Source organism: Cinclus cinclus, chromosome 1, assembly GCF_963662255.1.
Source record: "Cinclus cinclus chromosome 1, bCinCin1.1, whole genome shotgun sequence".
NCBI lineage: Eukaryota > Metazoa > Chordata > Aves > Passeriformes > Cinclidae > Cinclus > Cinclus cinclus.
This window is the reverse complement of record NC_085046.1, coordinates 152,164,093-152,182,066: the sequence shown is the minus strand read 5'-3', so window position 1 is coordinate 152,182,066 and position 17,974 is coordinate 152,164,093. Positions and strand designations below refer to the sequence as shown.

The window sequence follows — 17,974 nt, the reverse complement described above, 5'->3', positions numbered from 1 at the left end:
TGCTCAGGAGCCAGGAAAAGGGAACAGAAAACCCACATTAGGGCTGACCCCAGGTAAGACACAGGACCAGGGAATGACACCTTAACCCTCTTCCAGGAGAACTGGCATGACACAGCTGATGCCACCAGGTGGGGAACAACCCCACGCTCGGTGCCCCAGGACACAGCTGGGAAGGAAGGAAGGAACCCTCTGCTCCCAAGGCTGCTCCAGGTCAGACCACCCTGCTTCAGGGCCAGGACTCTGCTCCACCCCGCCAGCCTCCGGCTTTGGGGGGATTCAGGGCTGCTCCCACCCGGCCTCAAACGCTCACAAGTGAGGACACCCAAGCTCCAGCTATGGAGAGCCAGTCCCCGAGGGCAGGTGTGTCAGCAGTGGCACAGCACAGGTCTTACCTCATCGTCCCCCTTATAGGGCGTGGAGCCCTTGCCCCCCGCGATGCTGATGCCCAGCCCCCCCGTCTGCCGCACGATGGTCAGGGTCAGCTGGAAGCAGAAGGGACAGTGGTCACGGGTCAGGGCACCCACTACGGGGACGGCTCTTCCAACAGAAAACAGCAATTCCCAGTCACCTGCTGGCACACTGGGGGAGCTCTGGAACCTGTGGGTGAGCCATGGCACCTGTGGGTGTGCACGGCACCTGTGGGGGAGCCATGGTACCTGTGGGTGTGCATGGCACCTGTGGGGGAGCTCTGGCACCTGTGGGGGAGCCATGACACCTGTGGGTGTGCATGGCAACTGTGGGGGAGCCATGGCACTCATGCCTCAGAGGCACCACCACAACACATGAGACACACAAATCCCATCCCACAGCTGAGTGTTGACCCCACAGTCAGCTTGCTCACGATGGATACAGCAGGAGGGGATTCCACCACAAAGCAAACTGGGCAGCCACGGACTGGAACTGTGTCACAGAACAGGGACAGCGTTCACACCACAGCCTGGCTCTGCCATGGGGCTCCCTTTGAGTGTAATTCCATCAGCCAGTGGGGCATTCTAGGTCACCCCAGCACAGTGTGCAGTGACAAGGATGGCACCTTGTCCAGAATACTCCGGATGGATACCTGGTTTTGTTGTACTGATGGAAATCAACACCCAAGTACAAAAAGCCCCATCTGCTCTGCCCACACCCTCTGCTTCCCTCTGCCCCAGCTGCAGAGGATCACAGCTGAGCAATCTACAAGTCTCCTTCCTACTTTCCACCTCTACACACCCAATTATGCCCACTGCCAGCAGCTGAGCTGACTTGACCTGAAGCTGCTTCTTTTAGGACACCAGCATGAGCCATTCACAATGCCACAGTCACGAGAAGGAAGACAGGGAGCATGTGGTAGGATACAGGGAAAGGAACAGGATAGACAGGACTCTCTCAGGGCCAAGGAGCTGCTGAGGTAAGGACAGAAATGAGCACAGACTCCTCTAGAGAACCAAATTTGTTGTCCTCCATGTCACCTCTTTGGAAACAAAGCCCAGGATGGAGAGAGGCTGCTGCAGAGATGTCAAGTGTCAGTGTCACAGTGTCAGCATGGGCAGCAAAGGAAGCAGGAGTTCACCTTCCTTAACTCTTCCAACCCACTCTCTCTTCTGCAATGACAGAATCAACGTCTTGTGGAGCTCCATATTCTGCTAAGTTTAAAACAAAAGCCAGAAAAAAAACCCACAAAACAAAAACCAAAACAACAACAACAAAAAAACAAACAAACAAAAAAAACCAAACAAAACCAACCAACCAAACAAAACAAAAAAAAAAAAACCTCCCCCAAAAAACGCTGCAGGAAATACGAAATAAGTGCCAGTTCCTTTGATATCCAGTTAACAGCAAAGCAGAACACTCTGGGATCTTCCCAGGGAAACCCCTGATTCTAGATCTACCATCAGTTCACTGGCTCTGGTGCAAGAGCCAGAAATTGAGTAAAATTCCAAGTTTTGGAATACCCAAGTAAGACAGAAATGGGGTAGTGATGAGACAGTACCATGTCTGAGACAGCCCAACTCAAACTAGCTCGTGACCTGAGAAATGCTTCTTGCATGACCATGTCTATTAGGAACCAATTACAAACCCCATGTTTTTCCATCCAGACTCACTGGACTCTAGAAATGCTCTAAAGACTCACATCTGCATTGTTCAAGGAGCATTTGGACAATGCTCTCAGGCACATGGGAGGATTTTTGGGGTTGTTCTGTGCAGGGCCAGAAGCTGATGATGATGATGATCCTGGTGATCAGGAAATTGTGTAATTCTACATCCAACACAAAAGCTGCTAAGGATGATAGAAAACCAGGTCTTCAGGCAAGGAGTACAGACTAGTCTAGTAGCAGGATCCTGGTATTCCCCAGGAATACACCTGATGGTTCTGCTCAGTGCCCAACACAACTGGACAGGATCATCATTTTGGACAACAACTGACGACTGTCTGATGTCACTGGTCACAGAAAGTCACTTCCAGCTGCATGGGAAGCTGATGCTGTAAACTAAGACAGATATACCACAAATGCCTTGGATTTCACACATTCAGCGAACCAGACTAAAAATATGGGGAAACCTGCCAGAAAAGCCAACTGGCCTGAGGGAGAAGAACTTTCTGTCCATCAGTGTACACTGAAAAGCAAAACACCACGGAGAAAACAGGCCAGATCAAAAATACTGAGACAACTGCAGCAAAGGGGCTTGAATTAGAAATACATATATGTAGGCTGAAAAGAATATTTCAAACTCCAAAGCAAATCAGTTCTCCCACAAAAAACAGTGTGCTAAGGAGCTGAATTGGTGGATGTTTGTTTGAGGTCTATGGAAAGAGTAACTGATGTGAATATGAACCTTAAGAAGAAGGACCTGGATCCAGCAGCCTGTAATGGCCCTTCATGTTGCAGATGTTGCAGGCAACATCTCAGGCTGTTTCTTGCACTAAACCCTTAAGTTGTTTGTTCCCCAAAGCTCCTCTTTCCTAAGGCTGCTCCTGGGCTGCCTGGACTGCCACAATGTTGGACTGGCATTGAAACCACAGCACAGAGCTGCCCCAGCAGGGACAGCTCAGCTCCCTCCTTGCCATTGCTCCTGCTGTGGACTTCACTGGGTATTTTACTCTTGGAGGCTTTTTCCCCCAACGATCTGATTGGTGCTGCTTCCCACCAAAACTCAGTGCTTCTTCCTTTGCAGAAAGGACAAACCTTCTGGAGAGTGCACCACACTCCCCGCTCTTCAACAGGGGCCCAGCCCTGCACAGGTAAGTGCTGCAGTGCCAGGGGGAAAGTGGGGAAAATGAAAAAGCTGCCACATCAGCTTTGAGCTGATCCTTCCCCCTGGGCTCCCACCAGGAACCCATTCACCATCACTGGCACTGACCACACCCAGGCAAGCAGTTTCCATCCCTTCCCCTCCATCCTGCCTGTGGCTCTGAGCCTCTTGGGGGACATACCAAACATGAACCAGGGCCACCTCAACACAGTTTTCATATGGTTTTTGGTGTAACTGCATTTAAACATGGAATCATGGAATGGTTTGGGTGGGAAGGGACCTTGAAGCTCATCCACCCACCCTTCTCTGTTAAGAGATTCACTTGCTCCTCCCAAGAATTCCCAGCTTTCAGGAAGTAACTGTACACAGCAGAAGCGGTGCACACCTGGACAAATTCACTTCCAAGTAGCAGCCAGGGATATCTGGGTGCTGCCCAACAGATTTGGGGCAGTCTGAATGTGCTGCTGTGCCATACAACTCATCACTCACTCCTGCAGCCTGTCAGGGGCACAGATGACACCGAGGCAGTGACCAACCATGGCACCCACAGGGGTCCAGAAACAAAGCTCAGAGCTGCTGAAATACCAAGTTTTCCCTCCAAACTCACCCACAGGACTAGGGTTCAAGGGCTTCACATCCAGAAGACAGCAAGTTTCTGCCAGCAGAGGCATCAATTTATGAATGGCTATACATGTGGATGCACACAGCTGGGGTCAATTTGGGGCCTCTCAGGGCAAGAAACACATTGAGGGGCACCAGCACGTCCAGACACAGGAACAGAGCTGGGGAGAGATTTGGAACACCAGGAGCAGCTGGGGCAGCTTTGGTGGGGGGGTGCTCAGCCTGGAGAAAAGGAGGCTCAGGAGGGACCATCTCAGCCTCTACCACTCCCTGACAGGGAGATGGAACAAGGTGGGCGTCAGGCTTTGCTCCCAGGGAACAAGGGACAAGACAAGGGCAAACAGTCTCAAGTTGTGCCAGGAGCGGTTTAGGTGGGATACTGGGAAAATTCCTTCCTGTAACTGGCTGTCCAGCCCTGGCATAGAGTGCTCAGGACAGGGGTGGAGTCCTCATATCTGGAAGCATTCAAAAAACATGTGGATAGGGCACCTGAGGACATGGTTTAATGATGAACATGGTGGTGGTGCTAGGCTGGTAACTGAACTTGCTGAGCTTCAAGGTCTTTACCAACCTTACTAAGTCCCTGACTCCCAACTGTTCAATCCTCACATTTATATATCCCAAAAGATTTATCTGAGATTGTCACACTGACACAGGAAACGCACACTGCAATAAATAATTTGGATTTATGTTGGGACAGACATGTGATAAGGGACAGATGCCAGATGAAGGTGAGGGATCCCACTTCAACAGCAGCTGAAGAATCCATTAAATATCATCAATAACCTTTTCAAAAATCAAAAGGACTGGACAACTTGTGTTCAAGAATCCCAACACTTGCCTGAGATCTCTGAGATGCTTATTGAGCATTCCCAAAATTCTGGGCTTTTTTTTACCCTGAGACTCCTTATATTGTGCTGATGGACTGAGCCTACCCAGAAACATGTCTGTAACCACCAGCTCCTCATCCAGGCACCACTCCAGAGGAGTAAATGGGGAACACATGTGGGCTCTTACCAGGCACACAAAAGGCTTTCACGAGAAACAGCTGAATTTTATGAAAACCAGGTCTCTCAAAAGTCAAAAGTCATTTCTCAATGAAAAGTCATTTCATTCTGAGAAGACTCCAGACATGGCTGACAAAGTGAAGATTCACTAAGCAGACTTGTGCAAAACATGGAACCTGTGCTCCAAGACTGGGCACTGACATCACCCAATGCTAATACAGGTGTGTGCTGGACAGGTACCAGGTAAGAGTCAGCAGGAGAGAAACAAGAATTTGGGTTCTGTCAACATGTATCAGGTGTGGCCTTACTCTAAAGCAGACAGAATTGAAATAACTCCATATAAGGGAGGCTGGGAGCCTTCCAAGAGAGACCCTTTTTATCTTTTCATGCCAGTAATAACTTTATAGGAGGTGATTGTTCCATGTTTGCAATCAATGGAAATCCGTAAGATACCAAATGAAATATCAGTGGCAGACTTAAAAAATGCTTTTTCATATAAAGGTCAAGTAAACTACATAATTCATTACCACTAGATTCTGTGGGACTGAATTGTGTAAAAAGAATGGGAGAGGATCAAACAAAATCATGGATGGCAGCTCCATGGTGCCTCATACATGGGCATGAACAGCCCAGAAATCTTGATCCCCAGAGTGCCAGGAGCTGAGCACCCACCAGTGAAAGGATCCTTTCTCATCCTGCTGAGGTCTGGGCCCTCAGCTGCTGTCACCTCGCTCCAACACACGTTCAGTCCATGTAATGTAAAATATCATGTCAGTTCATAACTGTCACATTATAGCCACACAGTTTAGGTTGGACATCAGGAAGAATTTTTTCCTAGAAAGGGTCACCAGGCATTGGCAGGGGCTGCTCAGGGAGGTGTTAGAGACACCAGCCCTAGAGGCGTTCAATGAATGACTGGATGTGGCACTTGGTGCTCTGGTGACAAGGTGTGGATCAGTCAGAGGTTTAACTCGATGGTCTTGGAGGTCTTTTCTAACCTAAGTAATTCTGGGATTCTCTTCACCTTCGGTGCACACAGCTGGGACATGGAAGAGCAGGAGCTGGAGGCACTGATTCAGCAGGAAAGATGAGAAGAGCTAAATCTGTCTGGCTTTGGTCTGTGACAGCTCATGGGGACAGGCTGAAAATATCAGTGAGCAAAAGGCAGATGGGAGATTGCTCTGTGACTGCTGAGAGCTAAATTAACCCCAGACAGTGGGAAAGGAACATGAAGGAAAAGCAGCCCCGGAAGGAGAGCAGCCCCTGGACATGGGCTGGAGGTTTCCTGGCTCTGATGTTATTCCTTCCACTGTTCCAATGGGTTTAGTTCTCAAAGGAAAGGGTATTTGGAGGGCAGAGATGGTGGGCACAGCACAGAGGAGTTTGAGCACTTACTGACTTCTCACTGAACACCTGCACAAAACCAAAGCAAAGCAGAGAACCCCAAACGAGACCTTGGACAGCAGAGCAGACAGGTCAGGGACCTGCCACAGCCCCACTGGTGACAGCAGCACTGGGACAGATGGGACAGGGACCTGCCACAGCCCCACTAGTGACAGCAGCACTGGGACAGATGGGACAGGGACCTGCCATGCTCAGGGTGCTGCTCTGCCCCTGCACATCCCTCCCCCAGCAGACTCAGGGACAGTGACCACATTTCCCAAAAGGAGAGGGAAGCAAGGATGCCTTTGTAGAACACGGAATATGGTCTCATTTGAAGCACAAATAAAACCCAAGGTTCCTGCAGACCCATGAATATTCAGGTGTCACATGAGACTCGTGTCTGGTAGCTGTGTGCCATGGCTACAGAGATTCATATCGAGATCCAGAGTATTGCTGTGTGTCTATATAAAGGTATGATTTCATCCTGATGCACGAAATAAATGTTTGCAGTAAAAACAATCCTTCACTGGGACAAACTCCACAGGGAGGTCCTGAGTCACATCCCTGGGTGTGAGGGAGTGCTGATAATTTCATCCACGTTCCTTCCCCTCAAAACCTTGGACCTTTTGAGGCCCCTTCAGCCTGAGCTGGTTTATGATTCCATTAGGATTAGTTACTGAATTAATGAACTCCACAAACTGGGACTTAGGAAGCTGCTGTTTCCTTCTTATCAAACTGGGAGCCAGCTTTGTCATGGCACAGAAATAATAAAAAAAGGGAATCCTGCAAGGATCCGGCCTGACCAGACTATGGAATGCAGCATGACAGGGTCACTTTGGAAATGAAAACACTGAAATGCTTAAAGAGAAGCAAAAAGCATTGTCCAAAGCCACTAAACCTCAAACTATTTCAGAGCCAGAAACAGGACAAAAAAATCTACACCCAGATTCTGGAACGGGTAACACCAGAATATATTCTATTTCATCTCTTCAGCAGCACAGAATTTTATTCCTATTCTTATTGACCCTTCTTTTGTGGTGAAATCCTTGGAGTAGTCATTTTTTTGCACTATATTTTCCACTATAAAATTCCACTGCAGACTCTTCTCAGTCCAGCAACTTCAGACTTTTCTAAAGGTCCATTTTGCCCATCATTTAATATATAATTACAAGACATAAAAGACTGGGGGGTTTACAACTCTCCCAAAATCTACTTCAATGATGTACTAAGGGCAGGCCTTGCAGGCCTTGCTCTCTTCTTGCAGGAAGAGAGCATTTATCCAAGGAATAGTGGAATAAATGGAAAATTTTCACTAAACCTGGCATCACCTGCTTTAAAACATGTTGGCAGAGACATCTCTAAATGCACCTTGTTTGGAGGCCAAAACTCCCAGGTCCTGAAGGATATAGAAGGAAAGCAAAAGGTGTAGTAAGGGTATGAGCAAGGGTGGCTAAAGAGGAGGCTTGGTTCCATCCAGGAACAGGAACTGCAATATTCGAAATGGAAAAACAAGTATGGAATTTAGTGATCTAAGCTCTGGATAAACTCTCTCATGTTTTCTACAGTCACCAAACCTGAGCTCAGGTAGATCAGGTAAAAGAAAAGGCAGTGAGAAAGGCAGGGAACAAATGGAAATCCCTCTTACCAGAGAACACCAGAGGAAATGGGATTCTCTAGTCCAGCAAAAGTAAGGCAGGAAGAAGTCAGGACTGGTCTCCATAGAATTACACCAAAGACAAGCAGGCTGTAGGTCAGCCAGCAGGGGAAAGACTGGACAAGATAAAATGCAATGAAAACAATGAATTAACAAATGACAGATTAAAAGTAAGTTTTGTAATCACTCCAGAAGCAGAAATATGGGGAAGTTTTGGGGTTCTCTCTGGAGGATGTGTATGCACACACTGCATAACAGGATGAGACAATCTGTATTTAATAAAAAGTTTGACTGACTTGTTAAGCAGAGCACAGTGTTGGGCTGCCAGTCATAGTAGGAGACCTGACTTCAGCACTTCTTCCAAATCATCTGTCATCTTCCTTGCAAACTCAGCTTTGCTGTTCCTGAGTTGAGCACAGCCTTTTCTCAGTTAAATTCTATCTTCCAGAAATGCCAACCTATCCCAGTCTGGCCTCATTCCAAGCTGGGGAGTGTTTCCCAGTATAGTGTCTTGGAACTTTCTGGGAGTTCCTGTTCTCCACTGACAGTCAGAACATGCTGCAGCAAACAGGGACCAGTTTTAAGGCAGGTAAATGCATCAGCCCCTGGAATTTCTCAGGCGTTATTGGAATGCCTGACTTTTGTACATAACCCTGGAACCAAGCAGCAAAGCCCCATGCCTAGTGCAGAAGGGAGAACTGGATTTGCTATAGCACTGTGTTTAAATATGTACTTTTCTCTTCACCAGTCACTTTTCTGCTGCTTCCTGCTCTGCCTCCTTGTGAAGGCAAACAAGATGATTCTGTGACAGAGCAGAACCAAAAGGATCCTGTCCCACTCCTGGAGCAGGGAAAGGAAACTGCAGATGGGACTGCATTTGCGTGAGAAATGATCCCACAGTTTGCTCCTTGGTCCTCAGAGAACTCTGGATCAGACAAAACTGGCAGCTGAGACAGGGATCAGTGATGATGAGCAAGCAGCAACCACATCAATCATAATCACATCAATCATAATCTCCAACACTTTGGGAGTGACTTGTGTCCAAATCGTGCCTTAACACAGGTCCAGAGCTGAAGTTGTACATTTATAGGGAGAGATCACAAACTCACCTCCAAACTAGAGGGTCATGGCCTGGGAAAGGTAGAAGAACACTGGCCCCAGTTGTTCACAGGAGCTGTGGCTGCCCTATCCTTGGAAGTACTCCAGGCCAGGTTGGACAAGGCAGGGAGCAACCTGGGACAGTGGAAGGTGCCCCTGCCAGTGGCAGGGTGGCGGCACTGGGTGACATTTAAAAGGTCCCTTCTAAACCCAAGCCATTCCATGATTCTATAAAAACACTGAGGACCCTCCAAGTCAGTAAGGAAAAGGTCATAAAAACATTTTGATGGCAATAAATTAAAAGCCAGACAAATTAAAACAGAAAATACAGCACAATTTTCTTTGCTCAACAGGAACTTTGATCATCTTAAAAATTAAACAAGAGAAATGGGAGTGTTGTATCTTTTTTTTTAACATCAAAAAGACTCCACTCTGTCATATTCCAGTCAAGCCAGGTGAGCAAACACAGGTCACCTGACCTCTTCTCCACCACACAAAAGGTTTATCAAACTTTTCCAAGTTTAAAATTTATGGGTCACATTGTGGGAACATCAAATTTGCTACATAAGAATTCCAAGTCTGACAATACCCTGATGAAGCACACACCCTGTAAATGCAAAACCAGAGAAGCGGAAGAGCTCCACGTAGGCAGAGCAAAGAACAACCCCATGCAGAGGGCCAGGATGGCTCCCAGCACATCCCAGTTTTCCCCACTGCCTGTGGAGCCTTTCCAAAACTGAACCCTTTGAGCTCAGGATGCTCCAGGATGCACAGGATGGCTCCCAGCATATCCCAGTGCTCCCCACTGCCTGTGGAGCCTGTCCAAAACAGAACTCTTTGAGCACAGGATGCTTCAGGACCAGGCTGTGCAGTCACATCTGCTGCTAGCAAATACTAACTGGTGCCAGGCTTGAGGCTGGCACCCCAACACAAATTGAAACATTCCTGAGCAGTTTTCACAGGATGAGGCTTCTCCAAGGAGAAGACTTGACTTCCTCCTGACCGCAGAGCAGCAGCAGCAAAGAAGACACCCAGCATCTTTGGAAACCTTCTCTCCTTCCCAGGGAGTGGGATGGCAGCTCCTCCTGTCCCTGGGCAGAGCAAGAGACAGTCCTGTCCATGTTCCCCAGCAGCACCACCTCTGGCAGCACAGAGTCCTCTGCAGCCCCTGGACCTGCAGGAGCTCTGCAGGACGTGGGTTAAGGTGGGCACACCTAAGGATGTGGACGGCACCAGCCTTTGCCACAGCAAAGCAGCTTTGGCCACTAAAACACAGTTTGGGACCCTCCTTCCACCGTTCCTGCAACCTGCCCAGCAGCTTTCCAGGCTATTCCATCAGAACTACCTGAAAACAGAGCTCAGGTGAACCACGAAACAGGTGCTCAACACGCTGTTTTTCTCCTCTCAAAGCCTCTCCACATCCCAGTACAGCCATTTCTGCAAGGGAGATCTGAATAGAGACAGAACACTGGAACAGAGCCAGCCCTGGAAGGCAGGTATCCACCACGGGCTATCACACATTAGCAAAGTTTTAACTTTAACAAAGTGTTAACTTTAACTTTTTTTAACAAAATTATTCTGCTGCAGCAGAACTCCCTTGGCACCAACAGCAGCAGGAGCTCTGGATGTACCCAACCTTGGGTGCTGACATAAACTGGGCTTATCTCTCTAGTCCTGCTCCAACAAATTCAGTCTCCAGTTCAACTGCGGTTTAGGATTAAGGAACACACTGTCAGGAATCAGTAGTACCTTTTCTCTCAGGGCTATACTAAATTATAAAAGGAATGTGATAGCAGTATCAGGAACTTCAAACAGTGCAGCTCAAGGGCACCAGGCTTTCTGCTCTGCTCAGGTCCATCGGCCCACTGACCCTTCTTAAGGAAACATCCCTGAAGCATCAGGCAGATGCCATTTGGAAGTGTTCAAGGACAGGCTGGTCAGGGCTTGAAGCAACCTGGTCTCGTGGAAGGTTCCTTGCTGAGCATTCCCCAGAGCTGTAGGACAGTCAAGTATTCCAAATTAACTTCCCAAAATTGGTCTGCCCTTGAGTGACTTCAGCTACCACCACCAGTCTGGGAGATCTCCAGCATGCTGGTCCTTGGGAGCTGCACAACCACATTCTTCCTCACAGTATGGGAACAAATCCCTGCAAAGGGGCACCAGAGCCAACCTGGGGCCTCCAAGCAGCCACACCAAGCAAAACCAAGCAAAATCTCTTTTACACCTGAGGGAACAGCAGAGCCAAGTTCTCAGAGACACTCAGGCCAACAGTCCCACGCAGCAAATGGGTCTGGTGGCCCTACACTGTCTATCCTATGGGAAAAATCTCCATGCAAGCTGTCAGCATGGATGCTATTTCTGCCAGTCAGTGGCAGGAGCACTCTGGGGCCAGCAGCTCCTGGGAAACCTGCCTGCACAAAGCTACTGACACTTCTCCATCAACACATAGCAAATAGGAACCCAACTGCCCATCTCACCCCTTTTGGTTTTTACATCATTTCCATCTCACTCCTGCTCTGCAGCAGCCACTCTCACCTCAGGGATAGGAAAGGAAGAAAAAGGGAAAGCAAGGAGGAAACAATCATTGTGATTGTGATCAGTCAGGTCCAGAAGCCACTTGACCCAGAGAGATCAGATTTTCCCCTACAACAATGGGTGAGGCTGGGAAGCAAATCAAGCAGGCTGGTTGATTTTTGGCAGAGAGAGAACAGTAGGAGTGGTACAGACCTCTTCCTCCTCAATGCGAGCAGGTTCAATCAGCAGATTATTGGCTTGATCAAACGACACCCCCTGTTAGGACAGGAACCAGCAAAGAGGCATGCGGATTAGTGGAGCATCAACCAAACCCGCCACCACGACCACCACCACCACCACCCAACACACACCAGCACAGCACACAGGGCTGGTCCAGCTCCCAGAGCCACAGCTGAGCTCCACAGTTCCAGGGCTGATCCAGCTCCCAGAGCCACTGCTGAGCTCCACAGCTCCACGGCTGATCCAGCTCCTAGAGCCACTGCTGAGCTCCACAGCTCCCAGAGCCACTGCTGAGCTCCACAGCTCCAGGGCTGATCCAGCTCCAGAGCCACTGCTGAGCTCCACAGCTCCTGGAGCCACTGCTGAGCTCCACAGCTCCCGGAGCCACTGCTGAGCTCCACAGCTCCAGGGCTGATCCAGCTCCAGAGCCACTGCTGAGCTCCACAGCTCCTGGAGCCACTGCTGAGCTCCACAGCTCCTGGAGCCACTGCTGAGCTCCACAGCTGGTCCAGCTCCCAGAGCCACTGCTGAGCTCCACAGCTCCCAGAGCCACTGCTGAGCTCCACAGCTCCCAGAGCCACTGCTGAGCTCCACAGCTCCCAGAGCCACTGCTGAGCTCCACAGCTCACAATCCGGGGCTGATTCCCTCACACCACAGCTCCAGAGCTGACTCCTCAGCACCAGAGCAGCCCCCACTCCTGCTCAGCACCCCAGCAGTGCCAAGGCTGCTCATGGGCTCCTGAGTGCCAAGTGCCAGGGCACTCCTGCCAAGGAGCACCCCTCAGGCCATCTTTTGTTCATGCTAGCACCCTGAGGCCCTGACCCCTGAGCTGGTATGGGGAGCTACATCCCCTCCACACCAGGTCACTCTGGGAAGGTAGAAGGGTTAAACACAGGAGAAAGCCCCGAGAAGCCTGTGGTGCCATAAGCTGCTGCACAGGAATGAGCAATCACAACTGCACCAGTCTTTTCTGGAGAAAAAGTACATCCTGACAGGCACCTGGGACCCTGCTCTCAAGCACAGGAAACCTCAGGATTTCTTCTAAAAACCAACTTCCCTTGCAACAAAACCCTCTGGTTTTAGGATTCAGCCTCCTGCACAGCCTGTCCTGCCTCCTCCTCCAATGCACCTCTTGCACAAGCCTCCCTGCACAGGGACACTGCTCCCTACATCCCCACTCCTGGCACACAGCTCAGGAGGCAGCTGATAAATGTCTTCATGAGCAGGCAGCCAACCTGCATCCCTCAAGACCCACAGAAAGGAGAACTGAGTCCCAGGCAGAAGGCTTAGCTGACAGCCAGGGTAATTTCTGACAGGCATCACACACTCATTGCCTCCTCAGCTCTGAGTCCCCAGCTACAATAACCCTTTCAGGTGAGGGTATTCCCAAGTATGACAGGTCTTAGATGAAGGGGACTTGGGACAGCTTCAAACATTCCTTCTGAGGAACTTCACCAGCAGTGGGAAAACTGTTCCATCCCCAGGGAGCACAGGATGAGCTGCATTGACTCAAACAAGGCAAGCACCCACTGAGGGAAAGGACCTTTCCCTGGGCAACCCCAGCTCCAGCAGGGATGGGAATGATGCCAGCCCTAGAGCTTGTGCAGTTACAGCAGAAGCAGGTTTTACTCCAGCACCTTCCACATGCAGAGACCCACATCTCACCTGTGAGACTTGCTCATGTCAAACTGATGGAGACTCAGCCAAATCCTCACCTCTGCCCACCAAATACAACTTAAAATCCTCTAACCAGCATGGGTGAGAATTGGGCTGATCTCATGAGGCATCCCTCATCCAGGTATTCCCATTCCATTGTGAGGAATTCCTGAAGCAGGAACCTCTGTGTGTCCCTAACCACACATGGGGGCTCAGCTGAAGAGAGCCAAGGACCCCCTGCCTCTTAAGCCCCAGCATAACCAGTAAAGCCAAAACTTCAGAGCACAAGCTCCCTTAAATCCCAGTGCACTCTCCCTCAGGCTGTGTCTGGGTGGAAGCACAGGGAAGGGCACACTCCTGGCTGCACTGACATGCCCCAGGAAGCACTGTGCCAACAAGTGTCAGTGCCCAAATGTCCGTCTAAGATTGAATCCACACAGGCACAAAGCCCATCCTCCTGTGAACCAGCAGCAACAACCAGCAAGTGAGGAGGAGGCTGGAAGGAACAGCAGAACCCACCAGGGATGAGACAGAACCGTCCCTGCAGCACAGGAACAGCACAAGGGATGAGGATGGTGCAAGGACCCAGATGCAGTGAAGGTGTCAGACACAGCAGCACAGCACAGCTCTTTCACAACCCCACGAGGCCCAGTGACCTTCAGCTGTCCCACAGTGACCTTCAGCACATCCCCAAGTGCTGGAGCCTCTTGCCAGTGGTTTTCATCAGTACCATGTCAACCTGGCTGCTCAGTCACGGGAGCAGAGGGCAGGGCTGTCTCCCTCTGACCTTCCCTCCCCACAAGACCTTACCTTCACGGATGGCTGAGCAGACAAAGCTCCATTCTTTCTGTCATCCTCATCCCATGCTTCCTCCTGATCCCTGGGCTCTGTGTTACTATTGCAGCCTCCCAACTCCTCTTCCTCTTTGGGGACCCCATCACTGTTCAGCCCCTGCAGAAGTGCCACCACTGCCTCTGGCTTGGGCAGTTTAGTGATCTTGAAGTGTTTCTTATAATGGGGCGTGTCCTTGCGGATGAGCCTTTGCTTCTCCACTGGGAATGGTCGCTCTTCATCCTCATCCTCATCCTCACTCCTTATCAGCGTGTCCTCAGCAAAGTGTACAGTGGGCTGTGACAGCAAAGCCCCAGAACTGCCATGAGCTTCACGGAATAGAGGGGTGGCACACAGAGCCTGCTGTCCCTGTGACCCCTCTCCTGGCACAGGCAGAGCCAGTGTCACTGCTTGTGTGCTCAGGAAATGCAGCAATGCTCCACCCAGTGGCAGCCACGCTCCACCATTTCCCCATCCTTGCCTTTTTCCATAACCATGCTTTCCCCCAGCCATGCCTCTGTCAGCTCCAGGGATGGAGGGCATTCAAACCTCTCACAGCCATCCCCGTCTTCCCAGAGCCTGATGGCTCCCACCCTGTCCAGCCCAGTCTCCCATGCATGCAGCTCCCACAAGCTGCCTCAGTCTCTGCTTGCACCGCCTTCTACGGCCTGATCTGCCTCCAGTGATGCCCAAATCTCACATCCATGTACCTGTGCATGTTTCCCACTCCCTCTGAAACTTCCAGGTCCTTTCACTTTTTTTCTCATGACCCTGCTGCAATTCCCAGGCTCCTACCTCATTGTATTCCACTTCCGCATCTTCCTCCTCCTGCTCAGCAGCTTCCTTGCGCTCCTCTTCCTCTTTGGCCTTCACCTGCTTGTCCAGGTCCCGCAGGTCAGGCACCTGCCCGTTGGGCCAGCCCCGCTCCCTGTCCTCTGCCCTGCCCTCCACAGAGGCCGTGCTGGTGGACAGGTGGGAGTCCTCACTGCGATTGGATGTGGCACTCAGCCTCTTCTCCTGAGAAAATGGTGGTGATGGTCAGCATGGAACACCAGAGACTGGAGTGAAGTGGGAATGACCCAGCACTAACAGAACCAGCTTTTCCTCAGGCTGCCCACAGCTTCCCCTCCTGAGCTCCCTCCATGTGACCTGGCTCCACGCTGCTCCACCTCCTGTGTAGGAATTTATTCTCAGCTCCCACCAGGGCAGCAAGGTGCCTCCCCCAAGTGCTCTATTCCCATCATCTTTACTGAGAATAGCAGATCCTTCTCTTCCTCTCTCTGTGCTGTGACAAAACTGGCACTTACACGCACAGTTCCCCTTACACTGTTGTTTGTCTCCTGGTTCCATCTCCTGCTCTATTTCACAGGCTCCCCGTAACATCTCAAGGCAGATTCCCAACCTTCCCAGGCAATCCATTCTCAGTCCCTCTCAATCCTTCCCAAAAGTCAGTCCTTTCTACCTCCCCATTTCCCACATATGCCACATGTTCCTAGTGGAAGACGTCTCTGCCCACGGCATGGACGTGGAGCTCGGTGGTGTGCAAGATTTCTTCTGACCCAAGTGCTCTCCGTGGTTACCCACTCCCCAGTGACCAGCACTCACATCTGAGCTGGGAGAGCTGGGGTTGGCATCAGCCCTCGCAGCGTTCACCTCGTTGCGCCGGACCTCGATCACCTTCTTCATCACCTTCAGCTCACTGGGGTGAGGGGTGGCTCGGCGCTGCAGGCCCTGGCAGAGAAAAACCCCTTAGCAAGGGGATTCCAGCCTGGCACCCTGTGCCAGGCCTCGGGAATGAACCTCTGCAGGTGACCAACACCTTTATCAGCCAGCCAGAGCCCCAACACATCCTGCTGCAGGATCTGCTCCAGGCCCTACACCTAACCCTGCAGCTGGGGAGGGGAAAGAACAGAGGCAGGGAACCCTGAGAGCTCTCTGGACATCATCCTGCTCTGCAGCTGATGGGGGTTTGAGAAGAATGACAGAGCTGGGAAGTTTAAAGAGGTGTTTCAGGCTTAGTAAACGAAAAACTATTGACACAGAAACTCCTCCAGAACACAGGTGAGAAATCTTGGGATATCTTCCTAATTCCTCTGTACTTAACAGGTCTGCCAAGCCCAATTGCACCAGAACTGGTGCTACTCAGTGAGCTCCATCCCAGGTAGAGAGTCAAGAAAACCAGCATTCTAAAATTAGTAACAATGTTTAAAACAATTAAAAAAAAACAACCCAAACCTCCCAATGCCAACAGAACACACACAGTGCCAGGACAGCTGAAAACACCCTTCATTAGAAGGATTCAGAACTCAAGGATGCCTTCCCACAAACTAAAAAGAAATAAAGTCCTGGAAGAGACTGAAACCCTCAGAGCACTTGTTGAAAACTTCTGTCCTGACCTTTGCATCTGCACTGGAAGTACAACAACTTCTTGCAGGATTTGAGACTGCTTACAGTGTTTAGTTTACTAACAGGACACTGCACAGCATGAGCTGCACTGCCTCCACACTTGGAGGATGGGGATGGCCTGGGTTTGGCTGGGCAGCCTTTCCCCATGGTGGGGGTGAGCTAAAACTCTATCCTGACAGTGCTCTGCTGGGACCTCTGGACATTTTGAGTGCTCCCTGGGTACATTAACACTCCACTCCCACAGAAGAGCCTCAAAATATGACTCCACCACGGCTTTCACTCCTGCTTGGGTCCTCAGGGCACTGAATGGCTTCAGACCGGGGACATCTGCCTGCAGCAGTGTCACAGGGTGAAACGTGGACACCACAGTGGCTCTCCATCTTTGGAAAGCTTAGCTTGTCCCTGTGCTTCCCCAGGGAGCCAACAAGCCTCCAGGAATTTCTTACTCGTCTCTCAGCTCCAGACTCCTCATCATCATCTCCTTTAGGTTCATCCAGGAACTGGATCACACTGACTCTGTTTAAGTTGGTGTCTGTCCAGCTCTCATCCACGCTGTTCTGCAGAAGGTTCTCTGGGGAGGAAGATAACACAGTGGGAGCTCCTTTTGGCAAGAGGAGGGCTGTAGACTTAGATCCAAGTCAGTTCTTATCCCATTAGGGCACTTTTTCTGTATCTGCCCATGGCATCAGAGGCCTTGAGGACAAAGGCTCAGCATCCTGTCACCTTCTGCACATGTCCCACCAGACCTCAAGCAGCCTCTACAGAAGTGTCTGATGCTTCAGCTCTTGCACTCTTTACCCCAGAAGTGCAGAAAAAGGTAGAATTAAGGCAGGAATACCATGCTGACAGGACAATGAAAAATAACTGCTTCATCAGTAGATCCAAGCAGAACACTCAAAGATGAGGCTGCAGGGCCCTATCACCTGGCAGAAAGCAATTCCTCAGTTTTAACAGTCACTGCCTAGGAAAGGTGTCCCAGGCACACAAGAGCCCAGATCTGCCACAGGAATCCCAGTAAGAGACAGTCCAGCCCAGTAGAAAGGTGCAAGGTCTCAGCCCCTCCAGAGCACAAAGCTCTGCAGCCAATGCTTATGATGCAGATTCTTACCCAGGCTGGGAGAGGGTTGCTGGGGGAGCAGGTAGCAAGTGAGGACCTTTTCTCCTGTCTTTTCATCATCCTCGGTCTGAAATTTCAGCATGGGCTGGGACTGGTTTTCTGCCAGCCACAGGGCTTTCAGATTAAGATTTGTCAAAGCAAAGGGCAAGTTCTGCAGCCTGCAAAAGAGAAGAGCAACTTCTTGTTAAACTTACCTGGTCAGCAAGGAGCTTCAC

General features: G+C 50.4%; 1 protein-coding gene across 1 annotated transcript in view; it reads right to left on the bottom strand.

The window, feature by feature from the left end:
- SCRIB (scribble planar cell polarity protein) overlaps positions 1-17,974 on the bottom strand; it is a 95,342-nt gene that overhangs the window by 50,164 nt on the left and 27,204 nt on the right. Inside the window, exons 11-17 of the mRNA XM_062492721.1 lie at positions 17,751-17,917; positions 17,101-17,240; positions 15,842-15,967; positions 15,032-15,253; positions 14,216-14,533; positions 11,722-11,784; positions 393-482 (exon numbers count right to left, since the gene is read on the bottom strand). Coding sequence (XP_062348705.1) covers positions 393-482; positions 11,722-11,784; positions 14,216-14,533; positions 15,032-15,253; positions 15,842-15,967; positions 17,101-17,240; positions 17,751-17,917 — 1,126 coding nt within the window. The remainder of the gene's footprint in view (positions 1-392; positions 483-11,721; positions 11,785-14,215; positions 14,534-15,031; positions 15,254-15,841; positions 15,968-17,100; positions 17,241-17,750; positions 17,918-17,974) is intronic.